Genomic DNA, 18,461 nt, shown 5'->3' with positions numbered 1-18,461 from the left:
AAAACAAGAACTACAGAGAAGCTTTCTTTAAAGTTTAAGAATAGTTCTCTGTAGTCTAATACTCAGGGCCTTAAAATATCGACACTGACTAATCCTCCCTGTCTTCTGGGTCAGTCTCTCACCCACAAACAAGAGTCTAGAAGCTCATCTGTGCCCCAGGCTGCACTGTCCCACAGAGGTGTATCAGGTCTATGTTACGTGTCTGTCAATGAAGCGAAAATGCAGCTGCCAGTCTCCATCCTGCCCACAGCGGCCTGCCGATGCCCTCCGCTAGGACAGTACTAACATCCCAAAGCACAGGCCATGGAGCTGACTCTCCGTGCAAATCAAGCTTCTGTGCCCGCGGGCGTGAGCCAGCAATGAACACAAGGTCACGGAGATGGCGGCACTGCCTTCCTCAGCTGAATGCTGCCCTCGGCGCCTGCGCACCTCAGCAGGTGCACTGGCAGCAGCGCAGAAAGGCCGCTGCGAGGTGGGCGGCGAGACTCAGACTGGACTGGGGACAGGGCTGGGGAATGCCCGCAGGGAGCGAACACAAGGAGCCGCAGAGCGGGCACCTGCAGGGCCGGGCGGCAGGCACGAAGGGGCTGTGGCTGTGGCACTGGAACAGTCATGGGCTCTGCGGTGGCTGGGCTGCAGGGAAGAAAGGGGAGCCCTGGGAGCAGCCAGGAACAGGCACATGTCAGGCTGTAGAAGCCAGGGACTGCTTCTGGTGTTTGTGCGTCACTATTAATGACAGCATTAAGCTGTCAACCTCAGATCCCTTTTATATGGTTTGTCACTAGCTGCCCCTTCTTGGCGAAGGGTGGAGGAATTTTGAAACCCCAGCTGTAGAGAACCCTTATTTAGGGGGAAAGGGTCACGAGTAGACAGAGAGCTGCAGTCACTCAGGCAGCCTGCATGGCTGATAGGCACTTACCCCCCATGCTGTGTGACACCCACACCATCGGCCTGTCCCCAACACCAGCAGCTCGGAGTTTCTGAAGAAGTTCGTTGCTCCTGAATGCAATGGTCTTTCTGAACAAAATGAAAACAGCAGGCATGATGGGAGGCTACTGATCGCCCCAAAGTTTGCTATCCAGTTGTTAAGGTAAGAGCTTTTGTTTATGGACCAATGCTAGTGCTACATCTGGAGTCAGGAATACCCTTCCCTATTCTCTCTGCTCAACCTCTGCAATTGTTCATTCTCCATTTCTAACCTAGTCACACGGCATAGTTGAGAGTATCTAAGCCCAGAACAAGCCATTCATGTACTAAACAAGCACTATTTGAGCATCTAATACGAGTCTGGCAATTTTCACAGGTCAAAGGTCGGTCTCACTCCAACTGCCCCCAGCACTTAGGACATGGGTCTTTTCTCATTAGTGGCCTCTTTCTTGTGGTTTGCCTACATGAAGGCTGCTGTCATTGTACTGAATTGTTGTATTGAGGCTGAAAACATAATTTTAGTTTGTTACTTAAAAATAACAGAGAGCGCCGAAACCACTTGGCTCAGTGGATAGAGCGTCGGCCTGTGGACTGAAAGGTCCCAGGTTCGATTCCAGTCAAGGGCATGTACCTTGGTTGCGGGCACATCCCCGGTAGGGAGTGTGCAAGAAGCAGCTAATCGATGATTCTATCTCATCGATGTTTCTAACTCTCTATCCCTCTCTCTTCCTCTCTGTAAAAAATCAATAAAATATATTTTAAAAAATTAAAAAATATCAGAAAGCTATTATTAGAATGAGAGCATTCAAAATGAGTAATTTTCAAAACGGGAATGTCAATACTGTCTCGTCAGGAAGTTTCCAGCTGTTTACCTGTGGAATCTTTCTTCAGAAGAAAAGCTCGTCAGAGTGCTCTGGGTGAAACGGGAGGAGCCCTGGGTCCTGTCTCCCCACCCTCGGCACCGTTTCGAGCAGCTAGGTGGGGGCCATTCAGAACCCCAAGACTCAGACTGAGCCTCCCAATCTGTAGACCAAGCTCTCCGTACAGTAATGACTTGTCTGAGGTCACCCAGTGAGTCAGAGGGAGAGCTGAAGTCTGTGACTTCCCGTACACACACGTGCACGGGGGACAGGCAAGTGGCCTAAGGAGCCTCTATTGCTCAGCACCGTTTTCTCTGCTCCCTTCAGCCAGTGGGAGCGGGAACACGAAGCCAAAGGAGGAGGGGTGCTTTGTTCTGGGCTTAGAAGAGCTGCAGGTAGCCACGTCAGGAGCCCAACACCGACACTCTGTCTACCGCTAATCGATGCGTGGCTAACGGCCCGAGAAGAGAGGAAAAGGTTAGTTTTTCCTAAGAAATTCCGTCTCCCTCCCTGAGGGCCCACTTGTGGTCTGGACCCTCGCCATCCCAAAGCGTCTGTTACCTTTCTGTCGGGCACCTCGCTCTCCAGTCACTGAGGCTGGTGTCGTACTCCACAGATATAATCCGGAGAGCGGGACAGTCTCTTGCTAACCACGTCTATGTAAAAGAAAAGGTACAAAAGAACATAGATGACTTTCCAAAGCCCCTATTGTTTCCTAGTAATGAAATTCATAACTAAAGGACTCCTGCAATATTGACCAAAAACCGCACTGATCAGAGAAAAAGGCCGGCATTTTATCTTTCCATGTCTCTGTCACAGGTGGCATAAGTATTTATAGCGGCAGGCCAGTGGTGTCCGGAGGATACTGTTTTAATCTGCTACAGCCAGAAGCAAGGCCTGTTTCTGAGTCTGGATCAAATTGGCTTTTTGAAAGCATTTCACAGAAAGCTATGACCTCAGGACAGACAGTATGGTCTGATGGTTAGAGACTCAGCCCGAGCACTCAGAGCCATTCATTACAGTCCCAGTTCTGTCTCTATGGGCCAGGCTCTGTCGTTATCCCCACACCTCAATGTCATCACCGAGTAAAAGCCATTCTCCTGCTGACCAGCCTTTATGGCGGGGAGTGAGCAGAGCGGGACAAGCCCTGGGACCTCTCTCCAGCTCCAGCATAGTCACTGAGCTTCAGGAGCTCGGGACTGTAGCTCAGGGCTAAGCTCTTTGGAAGAAACAATGTCAAAAAATCCAAAGTAGAATTACTTCTTCAAAGTCTTTCTATTTTTATCATTAAAATCATAGAACTAGCCAACTACCATGCCTGTAATATCCTATTTGATACATATATATATATATATATATATATATATATATAGAGAGAGAGAGAGAGAGAGAGAGAGAGAGAGAGAGATCGGGTCTAGTAATAATTAATGTCGTTTTTAAACATTCGTTTAAAATCTTGCTTGGCGTTGACTTGTATTGACATAACCTTCAAACACGTGGTATCTACAGAACGTGTGAAGTGCAATTAACAAGTTTTGCTTGAAAAAGTTTGTGTTTGGTTTGGTTTTTGTTGCAAAACTAGGGCTAAGAAGATGGCGGATGAAGAGCATATTCGGCACTGCATGCTTTACGAGTTCCGATTAGGAAGAAAAGCAAGTGAGGCTGCAAAAAACATCTGCAGTGCTCTTGGTCAAGATGCAGTTAGCGCCAGAAAATGCCAGTGTTGGTTTGAGAAATTTCGCGAGGGAAATTTTTCGTTAGATGACAAGAGTGGTCGAGGCCGTGTGTCCAATTTTGATCAAGAAGCTCTTCAAGCTCTTTTGGTGCAAAATCCTCAAATTACCCAACAAGAGCTTGCGACAACTTTAAATTGTTCACAGAAAACAATTTCCAATCAATTGCGTGCACTTGGCAAAGTCCAAAAGTTTGGAAAATGGGTTCCTCATGAGTTGACCGACAACAACCGTAATCAAAGAGTCACAATTTGCAGTTGGCTCCTCTCTCGTCAAAACCGTTTGCCGTTTTTAGAGCAAATTGTTACCGGAGATGAAGAATGGGTGCTGTATGTTAATTTGAAAAGGCGGCCTCAATGGTTGGACAAAAAGGAGGCTCCGCAACCCACGCCAAAACCTGACTTGCATGCGAAAAAAGTGATGTGTGTTTGGTGGAATTTTAAAGGAATTCTTCATTATGAACTTTTACCATCTAACCAAACCATTACAAGTGCAGTGTATAGTGCCCAATTGGAAAGGTTAGCCCAAGCTTTAAGAGAAAAAGAACCCGCGCTGATTAATCGGAAGGGCGTAATTCTTCACCACGATAACGCACGACCGCATACTGCAAGAATCACTGCTGAAAAACTGCGCCAGTTGGAATGGGAAGTTCTCCCTCAACCTGCATATTCTCCTGATACTGCCCCTTCCGATTACCATTTGTTTCGTTCTTTGCAAAACTTTCTTCTTGGAAAAAAATTTAATAATGAAGAATGCCTCAAAAATGCATTGACCGAATTTTTTGCATCAAAATCACAAGAATTTTACAACAGAGAGATTAAAATGCTTCCTGAGCGTTGGGCACAAGTAGTAGAAAACAACGGCAACTATATTGTTGATTAAATTTTGTTGTATTGTTTAAATAAATTTGATTTAAAAAAGTATTAGAAAACATTAATTATTACTAGACCTAATATATATAGGATATTCGTTGTTATATATATATTAAATGTACTTTCATTGATTTCTGAGAGGAAGAGAGAGCGAGAGAGACAGAAACATCAATGATGAGAATCATTGATTGCTGCCTCCTGCATTCCCCTATTGGGGATCAAACCTGCAAACCAGTCATGTGCCCTTGACCAGAACTGAACCTGGGACTTTTCAGTCTGCAGGCCAGCGCTCTATCGACTGAGCCAAACCTAGTAGGGCTGTATTATATTTTTAATTGGAGTGAATGATTACTGGCCCTTGTCCCTGTTTTTTTACTTATTGGAATATTTTTTAAGAGTCATAGACTGTACATAAATTACACAAGTGATAAGCCCAGCTGTTCTTATAACATACCACAGGCGTCACTAAAGGAAGGAAACACTGCATAGGAAAAAAATCAGAGTGGAAATAGAAAAGCAAGTCACAATGAGGGCTCCGACAGGCAGTGACACGCAGAGTGTCATGACAAAGGTGGCCCACCAGAGTCAGCCGTATCCTTACCTTGGGCCAACACGTTGTATACCTGGTTTCATCCCCTGAAACCTTTTCAGTGAGCGCCTGGTCCTGCTGACGCCACGTCTTGAATGCTGCTCCCATAAGGCCGTGAATAAAAAGGACATCTGCTTTAATGGGCTGACTAACAGGGGAGAGAGTTTTAAAGAGAAGCAGAATAAACACATTATTGTTTTGGTGAGAATCTGCATAGCACACTCTGTGGATGGTGCTTAGCAGGGTTACGGGACATAAGATAAAAACGAAGGCAAGCTTTAGGAGCCCACATTTGCTGAAGAACCCTGCAAGGAGTTTGGCAAAGCCATGCACGGAGTGTGCTCACTGCTCCATAGAAATGGGGACATCTAGTCAGATGGACCAACTAAAATCAATTGCAGTGAGTCACGTGATGAGAGAAGTGACACATGTCAAATTGCCCTACAAAGAACTCCATGGTACTGTCCCACAAATTGGTATTTAAAAAATTAAATAAGAATATGCTATGCTAGAGTAGTTTCAAAGTCAGTGTGCATAAAAGGGATTTTCAAAAATTTACCAAGGATAATGTTTATCAGAAATAGAGTGAATGACTTTTTAAAAATATGTTTTTATTGATTTTAGAGAAGAAGGGAAAGGGGAGAGATGTCAGAGGGAACCATCCATTGGCTGCCTCCTGCACAACCCCTACTGGGGAGCGAGCCTGCAGCCTGGGCCTGTGCCATGACCGGGAATAGACGGTGAACTTTCAGTTCATGGGTGACACTCGCCCACCTGAGCCACTCCAGCCGGCTGCTAATGACATTTTAAAGCAATATTCTTTCTTTGTATGACATTTAAAATATGTAGATAGTATATTACTTACATCTTTTTATTTTTTTATTTTTTTATTTTTAAAAATATATATTTTATTGATTTTGTACAGAGAGGAAGGGAGAGAGATAAAAAAGTTAGAAACATTGATGAGAGAGAGTCATCGATCAGCTGCCTCTTGCACACTCCCTACCGGGGACGTGCCCACAACCAAGGTATATGCCCTTGACCGGAATCGAACCCGGGACCCGTCAGTCCCCAAGCCGACGCTCTATCCATTGAGCCAAACCGGTTTCGGCTACTTACATCTTTTTATAGGGCACACACAACTATACAACACCCAAATACCAAAGTATTTTACTTACAAATTGGAATTAAGTAGGCAATCCATTTTTCAAATTAAAAAAAAAGTTTTTGCTCTTTTCTGAGTTAATATTTTAAAGTGTCTGACAAAATCTAAGAAATATGTAACTTTTTCATTGTAGTCTTTTCTGTCGATGACACAACTGGAAAAGGTAGCCAGAAATGACCTTGAGGAGTCATGTAAGATTTATTACGACTTATTGCTTCCTTTACGACTTATTGCCATGCTTTTAAACCTGGCATCAACTTTTTCCAGTTCCTGGAGGGCTAGGCCCAGGCTAATTTGGTTGCCTGCATATAAATAATAATGTCCTATCTCCTTCCCATCCAGAACGACCTGTACCACCCGGATCAGATATTGAGTCTACGTGGAAAGTGCTCTGAGACAAAGAAATACGCGCACAGTTTAAGTGCGACCTGTAATGCAAGGTGAAGGCCGCCTTCCTGGACGCAAGCCTTTGGTGTGAAATAACCCTGAGAACTAGGTTCCTCCCCTGCTCTGTGGCAGCCTGCGATTCTTCTGAGACGAGGACAACTTTCCGTGTATATAAGGTGTGACATTCTTATCTGTGAGGTTTTTAACTTCTCTAAATTATGGGAAATAAATTAAAACAGGAAGCCTGTGGCTTCCCATCCCCACAGGGACGGAGGGGACGGCTGCTCGCTTACCTCGTGCGACACTGGGGGTGAAGCACGTACACGCCGTCCTGGTACTTCTCCTGCACCGTCTCTCGGTCTAGGTTAGCCAGGGTTCTGGCGGCATGCGAGGCCTCCACAATGTGGTGAGACTTCAGTGCTTCTGCCAGTAAGGAAACCCAGCCTGGTGAGGAGAACACACCTCCTAAATCCCATCATCCGTCTCGGTGGTGCAGAGGCTTCAGAAAATGATGGTCCTAGGTCTGCCTGGCTTTCTCTCGGCCTTGGCGGAAAGGAGCATGTAGAAAGAAGCCAACGGCCCCGGCCCTTCAGAGCTCCCAGTTGCCAGCCAGCACCAACTTGCAAGCTCTGTGAGCAAGTGATCTGGAAAGTGCACCCACTGCCCACAGCTGACCATAACTGCTGTTTTAATGAGTGAGTTGTGGGATGGCTTGATACATAGTAATATATAATTGAAACAAGAAAAAGGTTGAAATCAGTGATCTAAGTTCCTAACTTAAGAACCCATAAAAAGAGCAACAAATAAAATTTATTTGAAAGTGGTCCTTGATAGAATTTTCTGATTCCTCTTCTGATCAAAAGACACTCTTAAATGTACATGTAAATGTAGGAACATATGCATATACAGTTGACCCTGAACGAGGAGGTTAGGTCCCACCAACCCATGCTGTTGAAAATCTTCATATAATTTTAGACTCTACAGAAACTTAAGTTTTCCCTGAGTATCTGCCAGGAATTGGTTATAGGGCCCCTCAGAAACCAAAATCCATGGGTGCGCAAGTCCCTATAGAACTGGCATAGGTCAACGCAGCCAGGCAGCTCTCACATCCTCGGACTCCTAATGGTGGATCTAAAATGGTACAGGTATTTATTGAAAAAATCCACATATAAGTGGACCCACATATAAGTGGACCTGCACATTTCAAACCTGTGTTGTTCAAGGGTCAACTGTACATATGCAGATATGTATGTAGATATATATATATATGTATGCATGTGTGTTTTTTTATCACAGCTTTTTCCACTGAAAAAGTCAAGAATAAAGACACCCCAGGAGCAATAAGCACACACAGTACCCAGATCTTGGTCTCTAATAATCATTCATATCAAAGATATAAAAATTTAGGTGATCATCAGCAAAAACTGCTCTCATGTGTCTGCCATACACTGATTAACTTAGGTGTGGATTATCCAAATAACGAAGCAATTCCTTGCCCCTACACTAAAACAACATGCTGTAGGACCGATAACTTGCCCTAAGCAGTCTTCAGTCTGTTGAAAAAGTGAATATATCATGAGAAATGGAGGTAGGAAGATAAAGAACTGGATCCCAAGCCCTCAGCATACAAAGTTGTTACCTGCGTGAACTATAGTTGAATGAAGATGTTCGTTCAAAGCCATATTCCCAATGATACGTATGATATGTCTCTGTACTTTCAGGCAGTCCTTGTGAAGTTGGTACAGCTTCTGAAGTAGTTGCAAGCCTCCATTTTCTTCAATTTTATCACAGTGTGAGGGTATCTGCACAATAAATGAATGGAAGCCCACTTTATGTCGTACACATTCACTAAGCAGGTAGCAGCATGCGGCTGAGCAGTCAGGTGGGCCCTGCTAAAGGACAGAGACCCTGAGAGACCACCAACCTCTCAACTCAGCTTACTTAACACATAAGCCCCTGTAGACATGGGAAGTGCTTCTAAGTCATTGAAAAAATAAGTTATCTCACCAGGATTTCTGAAATTGTTATTCTTAAAGTTATTCTGTTTAGCTCTTGGTCAGAAATAACCTAACAGCATCATTATTACAGAACTGTTTAAATTTCTGGTGATTACTCTGATTGGCTTAAAACTACCTTAGAATCACAGCTATAGGGACTGTCTGAGCTCAGGAGTCAGAAAACTTTTTAAAGAGAATAATCTAGTACAAATAGAAAGAAAAGGGAATATGCATTTTTTTTAAATATATTTTTTATTGATTTTACACAGAGAGGAATTGAGAGGGATAGAGAGTTAGAAACGTCGATGAGAGAGAAACATCAACCAGCTGCCTCTTGCCCACACCCGACTGGGGATGTGCCCGCAACCAATGTACATGCCCTTGACCGGAATCGAACCCAGGACCTTTCAGTCTGCAGGCCGACGCTCTATCCACTGAGCCAAACCGGTTTCGGCAGAATATGCATTTTTAATAGAGAAAAGAGATGAAAGAAGACCAAAGGAAATATGTACACTAAGGTAAGGTGACAGAATGAATGGCCAGTCATTGTGGTGTGCTGCCTCTTTCCATCTCTAGTTGTACTCACTGAGATGACACCTTGTCACTCACGTATATGCAACTCTTTTCATTCCTACATTTTTATTAAATTTTATCACATTTTACGTGCATTTAAAATATGCCTTTTCGACGTCTATCAGTTGTGATGTGTACGAGCCTGAGAGGCTTCTGGAAAGGTTACTGTATTCCATGCACTGCATCTTCTCCTGCAGAGGCACCTCTGCTTCAGATACTAGACTGTCACAAAAACTCAAGCTCGTTGTCCCCCATTCCCTTCGGCAGTCCGATATTTTACTAACTCTGCTTTGTCCTTGACCCTAATTCCACAGGTGGGAAGTAGGTGCCAAGCAAGCCCGTGTCCTGAGCCACGTCTAATGGGTCCCAACATTTAACGGGAGAGTTCAGGATGTGCAGGAAGATGCTCCTCCCCACGGGGATGACCAGAACCATGAGCAGCAGCCTCGCCAGGGATGCCGGGCTCCACCCCACATCAGTGAATGAAAATTGATACAGGTGAGCAGGAAATGCGTGTTTTTAACACGTAATTTTTATGCACTAATGTTGGAACACCATAAAGTTTGATATTTTTTTCTTTTTAAAATCAAGCTATAATCATAATAGGAAGGTTGTGGTAAAGCCAAGAAATATGATGATCACTGGCATATGCTATGGTTAAAATTTGGTTGTTCGAGTGCTTTCTTTTTTCTGTCTTGACACATCTTGGACAGGTTTTAATGGAAATTAACTTTGTGATAATATTACTTGTAAAAATGATCTGAGAAAGGTAGTAAAATACAGCATAGCTCAAAGACAAATGCTGTATTTAGACAACACATTGCTTTTTTCAAGTGCAAGTAAGATTACATCCATTTTTAGACATACTTAGCAGGAATGAAATTCATATATTGCTGCTAAAACATGATTAGCAATTTGAACAAATGAGTGGAGGAAAGCAGAAATTTTAAAACAAGCAAAAGTTTTTTTTCTTTTATAATAAATGAGAATAATTTTCCTTAAATGAACACGTGTAATTTTTTCAATGTGATCATAAAGATAAATCACGTATGAAAATGTGAGTTACCTCAGAATGCTTTACTAAAGCTTCTAAACAGAACATTTCCACTGTCACTGAGGGAACTTCTCCGAAGCTCTCGGCATAAGGAAGTCCATTTCCTCCAAAACACCACAAGCCACCCTGAAAGGAAGAAAATTAAAACTTTTACTGAAAACATGACTAATATTTTTTGTTGAACCAAAAAAAAAATATCTTTTTAAAAAATATATATTTTATTGATTTTTTACAGAGAGGAAGGGAGAGGGATAGAGAGCTAGAAACATCAATGAGAGAGAAATATCAACCAGATACCTCCTGCACACCCCCTACTGGGGATGTGCCCGCAACCAATGCACATGCCCTTGATCGGAATCGAACCTGGGACCCTTCAGTCCGCAGGCTGACACTCTATCCACTGAGCCAAACTGGTTTTGGCAAAAAAAATCTTCGTATTGTATACAGTATTAGAAAGGACTGATACGTGGGTCCCTAAATATTATGGGGACTTTAGCTATGCAAACTGTTGCTTACTAGAATAGAAATCATGGAATTATTCCTAAAAGACAGCAATCTTTTTATTAAACATATTTGTATTAGTTTCAGAGAGGAACAGAGAGGGAGAGAGAGAGAGAGAAACATCAATGATGAGAGAAAATCAATGATCAGCTACTTCCGCATGCCTCACACTGGGGGGTCGAGCCCGCAACCGAGGTATGTGCCCTGACAAGGAATCGAAACTTGACCTCCTGGTTCATAGGTTGACACTCAACCACTGAGCCACGCCATCAACACAAGACCTTGGAAAGAGTGGAAACGCAGAAATATTTACAGAATGAACAGATGAGCTAACCTTCTGAGCTGCCAGACTCTGACTGCTTTCACTCAGAGCCAAAGATGTAAAATACTGGATGCACTCATCCAGCTCCGTTTGAGGTAAAGAAGCCAGCAAGTGTCTGAGCTCTTCTTCAATGGAAGTATCCTGAAACAAAAGGAAAATAAATTCTTCATAATTAAGCTCAACAGCTGAACAAAGAGTACACAAAGAAAGCCAAACAAGCAACAAACAATCAAACAAAAACATGCAGAGATAAATTAGTGCTTTTAGTCTCAAAAACAGTCACCCACCCAGGTAAGCAGATCATTTCATTTTGAACGCTTTGCTTTCACATCTGCTATCCAAACTGCAGACCTCTGGCCAAGTACAGCTCTACATTTCACCTCCTGGGCTACTTCACTTCTTAATTCAAATGACTATTACCCTTTCTAACTCTAGCTGGCTTTTAAAATCCAGAACTCATTACTATCTGATTTCCCTAATAACTTACACCTAGTATAATTGTTTTTCTATTCTTCAAAACATGGTAGCAACTTTTCAGATTTTTCCTTTTCTAGTCTAGGAAAGGTACTCAAGAAACATGCTCAAGTATCTGTCCTGCTGGCTAACAGCGGGAATCTCCTGTGTCAGACATCAGTAACTATGCAGTGGTTCTCCAGCTGTGTGTGGCACTTCGGGAAACATTCCGCAATATCTGCAAACAGGTTTGGTTGTCACCACTTGGAGTTGCCGCTGGAATCTAATGAGAAGAGGCCAGGAGGCTGTTAAACACCCTACAATGCATAGGACTAACACCCTCCACTAAAAAGAGCTATTTGGTCAAATATGTCGATAGTGTTGAAGTTGAGAAAAACTAACCTAAAAGCAACCTTAGGTCAAGGGACCAGTTCATGGATGCTGATATGCCATGAAGTTATCCTCTGGTGCAAGAGACTCCCGATACTCCAAAGGGGAAAATAATGGAGAAACAGCATCTCCTGAGGAATCAAGAACTCTTTGTAGGAAAACTACAGTTTCAGGTCGACATTGTTTACTTCCTTGTAAAAAGTAGCCAACAAATTACTTTTTGAATATTTATTATACACCCAAAATGAAGACTATATATTAAACAATTTTCGCTCTCTGTATTTTATTTACTTACGTCATTTAAAGCTGGTATAGGAGGTGGAGGAAGAAAAAAGCGAAGATCACTCTCTTGGCTTCGTGCTAAACCAATACGTGTTCTCAGATCACAGGCTTGAGCAATTGTCCTATACTGGTAATCTATTGTAAAAGTATGCCGTTAGCTCCAGGTTGGCTTAGAGTTTCAAGGACTAAATCGACAAACTACTTGAAAGCACTCTAATTTTTAAATTACAAGTTTATAAGTCCCGAGTATTTTTTCACAACTACAACATCAATAAGCTAAATACCCATCATTTCCATATCTGATCTCACAATTCTCCTCAACATGTATCTGGGTATGTCAGGGTCCAACTAACATTTTTGAAAAGAGGAACTTCAAATGTGAAAGTTAATAGGTGAGAACCAATTTATCTTCTCTTTAAAAATAATTCTAGCATTCAAAACTATTTTGATTGCTACTCCAAAGCCTGCAATTGCAGTTAGGTCTATTGTTCTGGTAACAGTATGATACCTTCCATGATGTCCATGTGGGGCAGGGGTGGGGAACCTTTTTCCTGCCAAGGGCCATGTGGATATTTATGACATCATTTGTGGGTCACACAAAATTATCAACTTAAAATTAGCTTGCTATGTTTGGTTAAACATTTAATTAACTCACCCCTAATGCTTTGGCAGGGCCAGACCAAATGATTTTGTGGGCCTTAATATGGCCCGCAGATTGGACGTTCCCCACCCTGGTGTAGTGTGTGAGGTACTTTATCTTTTCCTTCATGATTCTCCACTCCATTCTTTATCGATTGCTGCAGACTGAATGTTTGTCTCCCCCCAGATCCATATGTGGAAACCTAATCCCCAGTGTCATGGCATTTGGAGGAAGGGCCTTTGGGGATGAGTAGGTCATGATGAAATTAGTGTCCTTATAAAAGAGACCCCTGAGAGCTGCCAGGTTCCTTCTGCCAGGTCAGACCCAAAGAAAAGATGGCCAGCCTTGAACTAGGAAGCAGGGCCTCCCAGATACCCAACTCCACCGGCACCTGATCTTGGACTTCCAGCCTCCAGACTATGAGAGATACATTTCTGTTGTCCTTAAGCCACCCGGTCTATGGTATTTTTGTTACATACCCCTTACAATGATATATACACATGAATCAGATACATTTAACTATTAGTATTAGTATTAGGCCAGTTGTCAAGTGAAAGCAAATATAATGCTATGGTGCAGCAAGCAATTAAAATATATTTCATTAAATAGGAACCACAAAAAAATGTAATACGACATGAGGCCATAACTATGAGAATCAAGAGTTTCTCTGATCAAATAAAACTTGGTTCCGCTACAAAGTTACACAAAGAGATCTACCTCGGGTTTGAAGCTGTTCTTACGCTGGTTACCAGGCCAAAGGGTTTGCACTGGAGTTTCTTTTTTTAATTTCTGAAAATATTTTTAATGTAGTTTTAGATTGCCTGGATTATTTCCTTCCTTAAAACCTCATTCCCTTCCCCTCTGTACAGAAGTGGAGAAGTGGCAATGTGCGCATGTGCTGGGTCATTACCATGCCAGTGGTGGGCCTCCGACATGGCCTGCACAGCCTGCAACCGGGCCGTCCTGTCACCTGACCTGCTCTTCTTCAGGAGCAGCCACGCGTCACATTCATGATCTTCTATGTCAACTGTGCTAAAGGTGTCTTTGCAAAAAGAAAGAAAAAGACAATATGAGCAATGTGAACAGCTACAAACATTTCTATCCTCCTATTTATTTGTTAATCTTCACCCAAGAATATTTTCCCATTGACTTTCAGAGAGAGTGGAAGGGAGGAGGACACAGAGAAACATCAGTATGAGAGAGACATCGGTTTGCACGCGCCTCTACTGGGGCCTGGGATTGAACCTGCGACCCAGGTATGTTCCCTTGATCAGAATCGAACCCAGGACCCTTCGATCTGCAGGCCTAAGCTCTGTATAGTGAGCCAAATCAGCTAGGGCTATCCTCCCATTTATTTAGAGTGGTAATTTATAAATATTTGAAATCTACAATCTATTTCCAGGTATTGATAATAGCTGATACCTTTTTTTTTTTGTTGTTCCCCTAAAAAAACTTTTCATTATAAAAAAAAAAAAAACAAACAGCCCTGGCCAGTGGGACTCGGTTGAGCGTCGTCCCATGCACCACAAGGTCACCAGTTCAATTCCCAGTCAGGGCACATACGCAGATTGCAGGTTCAATCCCCAGTTGGGATAAATATGGGAGGCAACCAATAGACGATTCTCTTTTTCTCTCCATTCCTGTCTCTCTAAAATTAATAAAAAACATATTTAAAAAAGAAATCAAACATATGGAAGAATTAAAAGAATAATACATTAATACCAATATGCCTACCACAGCTAGATTTAAAAACTTATTTTGTCATATTTGCTCAAGCTATATGCAGAGATCTATATATTTTCTTCTAAACTATGTAAAAGGAAGTTGTAGGTCTATGACTTTTACTTTCATATATGTAAAAGGAAGTTGTGGACCTATGACTTTTACCCTTTCATGGTTCATACTGAATCTCCTAAAAATAAGCCTGCATTCTCCTATATGTAATCACAATGCCATTGTAACACTCAAGAACACACAAAAGAATCCTTCAAAATTATCTAAAATCCAGTCTAACTCCATATTCAAATTCCTTCAATTGTCCCAAAATGTCTTGAGAGGTTTTTGAAACCAGGATTTAAGCCTCTTTAGTCTCTCTTAATTCTAGAAAGCTTTCCATCTTTTCTTTTTTCATGACATCAACTTTTGAAAGAGATCTGTTCTTTTATAGCTAGCTCTACATTGTAGAGTTGCTAGTTGTGAAAACTACATTTTTGATGCAGTATTCTCATTACAAGAAAGCATGAGAGATTTCTTAACAAATTTTAAATATTGAAGAGGGTATATTTAGTTTCATTATTTATTTACAAATATCTAAACAATATATTCTCAAAGTTGGAAGGAAAAAATTTTTCAAGTAATTAAGGCTTAAAATTTAATACAATCCAAGATTTCACTGCTATAATAAATGTTAGTACACAAAATGGAAAAGTATCTTAGGTAGACCATCGAATGAGATTCCTAGTTAAAGATTTGATACTTACCAGCAAATGGACCCTGCAGTATCTTGGCTGAGGTTGCTAATATTCTTCTTACTGTTTTGTGAAGCTCTTTTCGCGCCTGGTAAAGGAGTCCTAAAGTGTTTACAAATTTAAATAACATCAAGTATGTACTCTTAATAACAAGTTCTAATACTTCAAAGAGAAATGTAATTAAACTCCAGGTTTTATCTTTTTTAAAAAGTCTCTATTGATTTAAGGTATCACATATTTGTCCTCATCCCTCCATTCCCATCCCAAACCTCTCCCCACGTGTGCCCCCACCCCCTGTTGTCTGTGACCACTGGTTAGGCTTATATGCATGCATACAAGTCCTTTGATTGATGCAAATTTTTTCAAAAAGAAAATATAAAATATAATCTTTCTGTTTTTACTGTCACCTGATTGAAGCAACAAAAACCATTATGGAAACATAGAGTTCTAAATCCAAAAAAGATTGCTCTCCAAGTCAGGGAAAAGGTGAAAAACAAAACAGAAACAAAAACACTAAACTTAACAAAAATCCCCATATAAAGCACAGGAGTAGCTACATTCAGGAAAATGTCCCTTAAAAAGAGTCCCTCTCATACTAAAGTTTAGATATCTCACTGAGATTAAGCTTCACTATATAGGTAAATTACAAGCTATAAAAGTGATCTGTGTGACTGAAATTGTGATACCACAGAAGCTTAAATACAGGAAGGTGAAATGGTAACACACACAGCTTGTGGCAGGGAGCACCAGAACCTGCCCACTCAGAACCATCATGTACCAGAAGGACTGGCTGTTCCGACCGACAGCGCAGGAATATGCAGCTCCGAGTCAAGTGTGCTGACTTACTAGACTACCCACATCTTGATGGAACGATACTCCTCTGCTCTCAAATTCATGTTTACCAAGCAATTGTCTGATCACTAATTAGTTTCCATGTAACCTAACTATGGAGAAGAGGAATGTTCTGACTAGTAGAAACAGGTTTTCTAGCCTTCAAGACAGATTTTTCCCTCTGTAAAGAAGTTTGTATTCATATTTATGAATCCATTTCTCCAGTTTAGTGTGCAGAGTGAATAAATCCCTGAAATCAGAAATATCTCCCAAGTGACAAACACTGAGGGCCAGCCTATGGACTGAAGTGCCACTAAGGGGGGAACTCCAAGTTTATCCTGAAACAGCTAGCTAGCCTTCACTTCACCCAGTTAAAGGGGAACTACAAACTTGAGCTCCAATTAACTCTTTTCTTTTTTTAACATATTTTATTGACTTTTTACAGAGAGGAAGGGAGAGAGATAGAAACATCAATGAGAGAGAAACATCGATTAGCTGCCTCCTGTACACCCCATCCTGGGGATGTGCCCTTGACTGGAATAGAACCCAGGACCCTTAAGTCTGCAGGCTCTATCCACTGAGCCAAACCGGCCAAGGCTCCAATTAACTCTTTAGGAACTTGGTTCTCACAGGGTTTGGAGATTCTTAAAGTTAGCTGAACCTACCTTATTTATACTGTGCTTTAAACATTCATTTCTAGTATTCCAGTCACAGAACGGTATATTTCAAAATGGCTGCAGAGTAGAGGCACATGACCTTGACAGTGTTGCCTACTTGTCTATTGAGTCACTGATATCTCCTTTGCCCATTTCCTCAGCTCCTTTTCTTTTTAAAAAATATATTTTATTGATTTTTTACAGAGAGGAAGGGAGAGAGAGAGCTAGAAACATCGATGAGAGAGAAACATCGACCAGCTGCCTCTTGCACACCCCCTGCCGGGGATGTGCCCGCAACCAATGTACATGCCCTTGTCCGGAACCGGACCTGGGACCTTTCAGTCCGCAGACTGACGCTCTACCACTGAGCCAAACCGGCTTCAGCCTCAGCTCCTTTTCCTTGGCCTTTAGCTCTGGTCTGGGGGGAAAGGGGGAGGGCAGTTCGAGGGGGCAGTTTGAGGGGGCTGGGAACAACGGGGAGAATAGGTTGTTGCTGCTGGGTGCTGTGAGAATCCTGCAGGCACAACTGAGGTTTCACACCTTTACAACCATCATTAGCAACCCAGATGAGCAAAACGGGATCTGCACCAGAGTGGGCAAGAAGAAAGGCAAAGCAAGGCAGGGATCTGAGGAAGGTTAACAGTGCTTAGTGACCTGTAGGAAGAGCAGCGTAAGGAAAAAGAGCACTCAAGGAGGTCACCAGGTTCCTGGTGTGGGTGATGGGTTGAATGGGAATGCTACTCTGGAGGAAGAATGTGGTTTTGGGGGGAAACAGTGAGTTCTGTATAAGGTTCTCCCTCCTCCCAACTGGTGGGCGGAGTTTGACATTACTGGCATCTGTCACAGAGACATCCCCAAGACATTGAGCCACCAATCAGTGCCTGCCAAGGTGTCCTGGAGCCCACCTCTTCCTGTTCTGCCCTGGGTCCAACCGTTTCCTGTTCCTCCCCTTAAAAGGACCCCCAGACCAGCCACGTGCTGCTGGTCCTCCATGTCCAGGCGGCAGCCCGGCTGGGTCCATCCCCCTTCACAGCTCCTTCAATTCTGATTTCTCTACCTCTTTTATGAGTCCCGCTCATTACTAGGGAATAAACTTTACTTTAAAATAAAAAAATAAAAAAAAATAAAAAAAAATAAACATTCATTTCTAAATTCAATAACTAGCTTCCATTTGTCACAAAAATTGTATTACTTTACCACAAAACTTACCATAATTTTCTCTTTTATCTAGAACTGTATGCATACATATATATGACTTCATTTTTTCTCTTTCTACCACTTGAGTATCCAATGTCAAAGACTTCTTTAGGGCCAGAAGTTCATATGTAAGAAATAAAGAACTTCTAAAAAAGAAACAAAAAATTCATCTTAAACATATGATCTAAATGTAACACAAGAGTCACTCTTTTATTAAGCTTTAAGTAGTTAACTTAAAAAGATAATAACTTTTCTATATTTTTTAAATATATTTTATTGATTTTTTACAGAGAGGAAGAGAGAGGATAGAGAGTTAGAAACATCGATGAGAGAGAATCATCGATCAGCTGCCTCTTGCACACACCCCACTGGGAATGTGCCTGCAACCAAGGTACATGCCCTTGACTGGAATCGAACCTGGGACCTTTCAGTCCGCAAGCCGACGCTCTATCCACTGAGCCAAACCAGTTTCAGCAACTTTTCTATATTTCTTATTGAAAAACATAATATATTTGCAATAATGGGCATAAACCATATATTTTTATATATGCAAATTATATATGT

General features: G+C 42.0%; 1 protein-coding gene across 8 annotated transcripts in view; it reads right to left on the bottom strand.

Moving 5' to 3' along the window:
* SERAC1 (serine active site containing 1) overlaps window positions 1–18,461 on the bottom strand; it is a 36,334-nt gene that overhangs the window by 6,111 nt on the left and 11,762 nt on the right. For 5 of the 8 annotated variants that reach the window (XM_036413467.2, XM_045572841.1, XM_045572842.1 and 2 more), the window contains 11 exons: window positions 17,910–18,043; window positions 15,226–15,315; window positions 13,656–13,787; window positions 12,119–12,240; window positions 10,993–11,121; window positions 10,170–10,283; window positions 8,173–8,335; window positions 6,827–6,977; window positions 4,994–5,129; window positions 2,349–2,443; window positions 920–1,017 (listed from right to left, as the gene is read on the bottom strand). In XM_036413467.2, coding sequence (XP_036269360.1) covers window positions 920–1,017; window positions 2,349–2,443; window positions 4,994–5,129; window positions 6,827–6,977; window positions 8,173–8,335; window positions 10,170–10,283; window positions 10,993–11,121; window positions 12,119–12,240; window positions 13,656–13,787; window positions 15,226–15,315; window positions 17,910–18,043 — 1,364 coding nt within the window. The remainder of the gene's footprint in view (window positions 1–919; window positions 1,018–2,348; window positions 2,444–4,993; window positions 5,130–6,826; window positions 6,978–8,172; window positions 8,336–10,169; window positions 10,284–10,992; window positions 11,122–12,118; window positions 12,241–13,655; window positions 13,788–15,225; window positions 15,316–17,909; window positions 18,044–18,461) is intronic. The other 3 variants (XR_004983618.2, XM_045572843.1, XM_036413468.2) reach the window with 2 other exon arrangements.

Source organism: Pipistrellus kuhlii, unplaced genomic scaffold (assembly GCF_014108245.1).
Source record: "Pipistrellus kuhlii isolate mPipKuh1 unplaced genomic scaffold, mPipKuh1.p scaffold_m20_p_5, whole genome shotgun sequence".
Classification (NCBI taxonomy): domain Eukaryota; kingdom Metazoa; phylum Chordata; class Mammalia; order Chiroptera; family Vespertilionidae; genus Pipistrellus; species Pipistrellus kuhlii.
The sequence above is the reverse complement of the archived record's forward strand: the minus strand, read 5'-3'. Positions and strand labels throughout refer to the sequence as shown.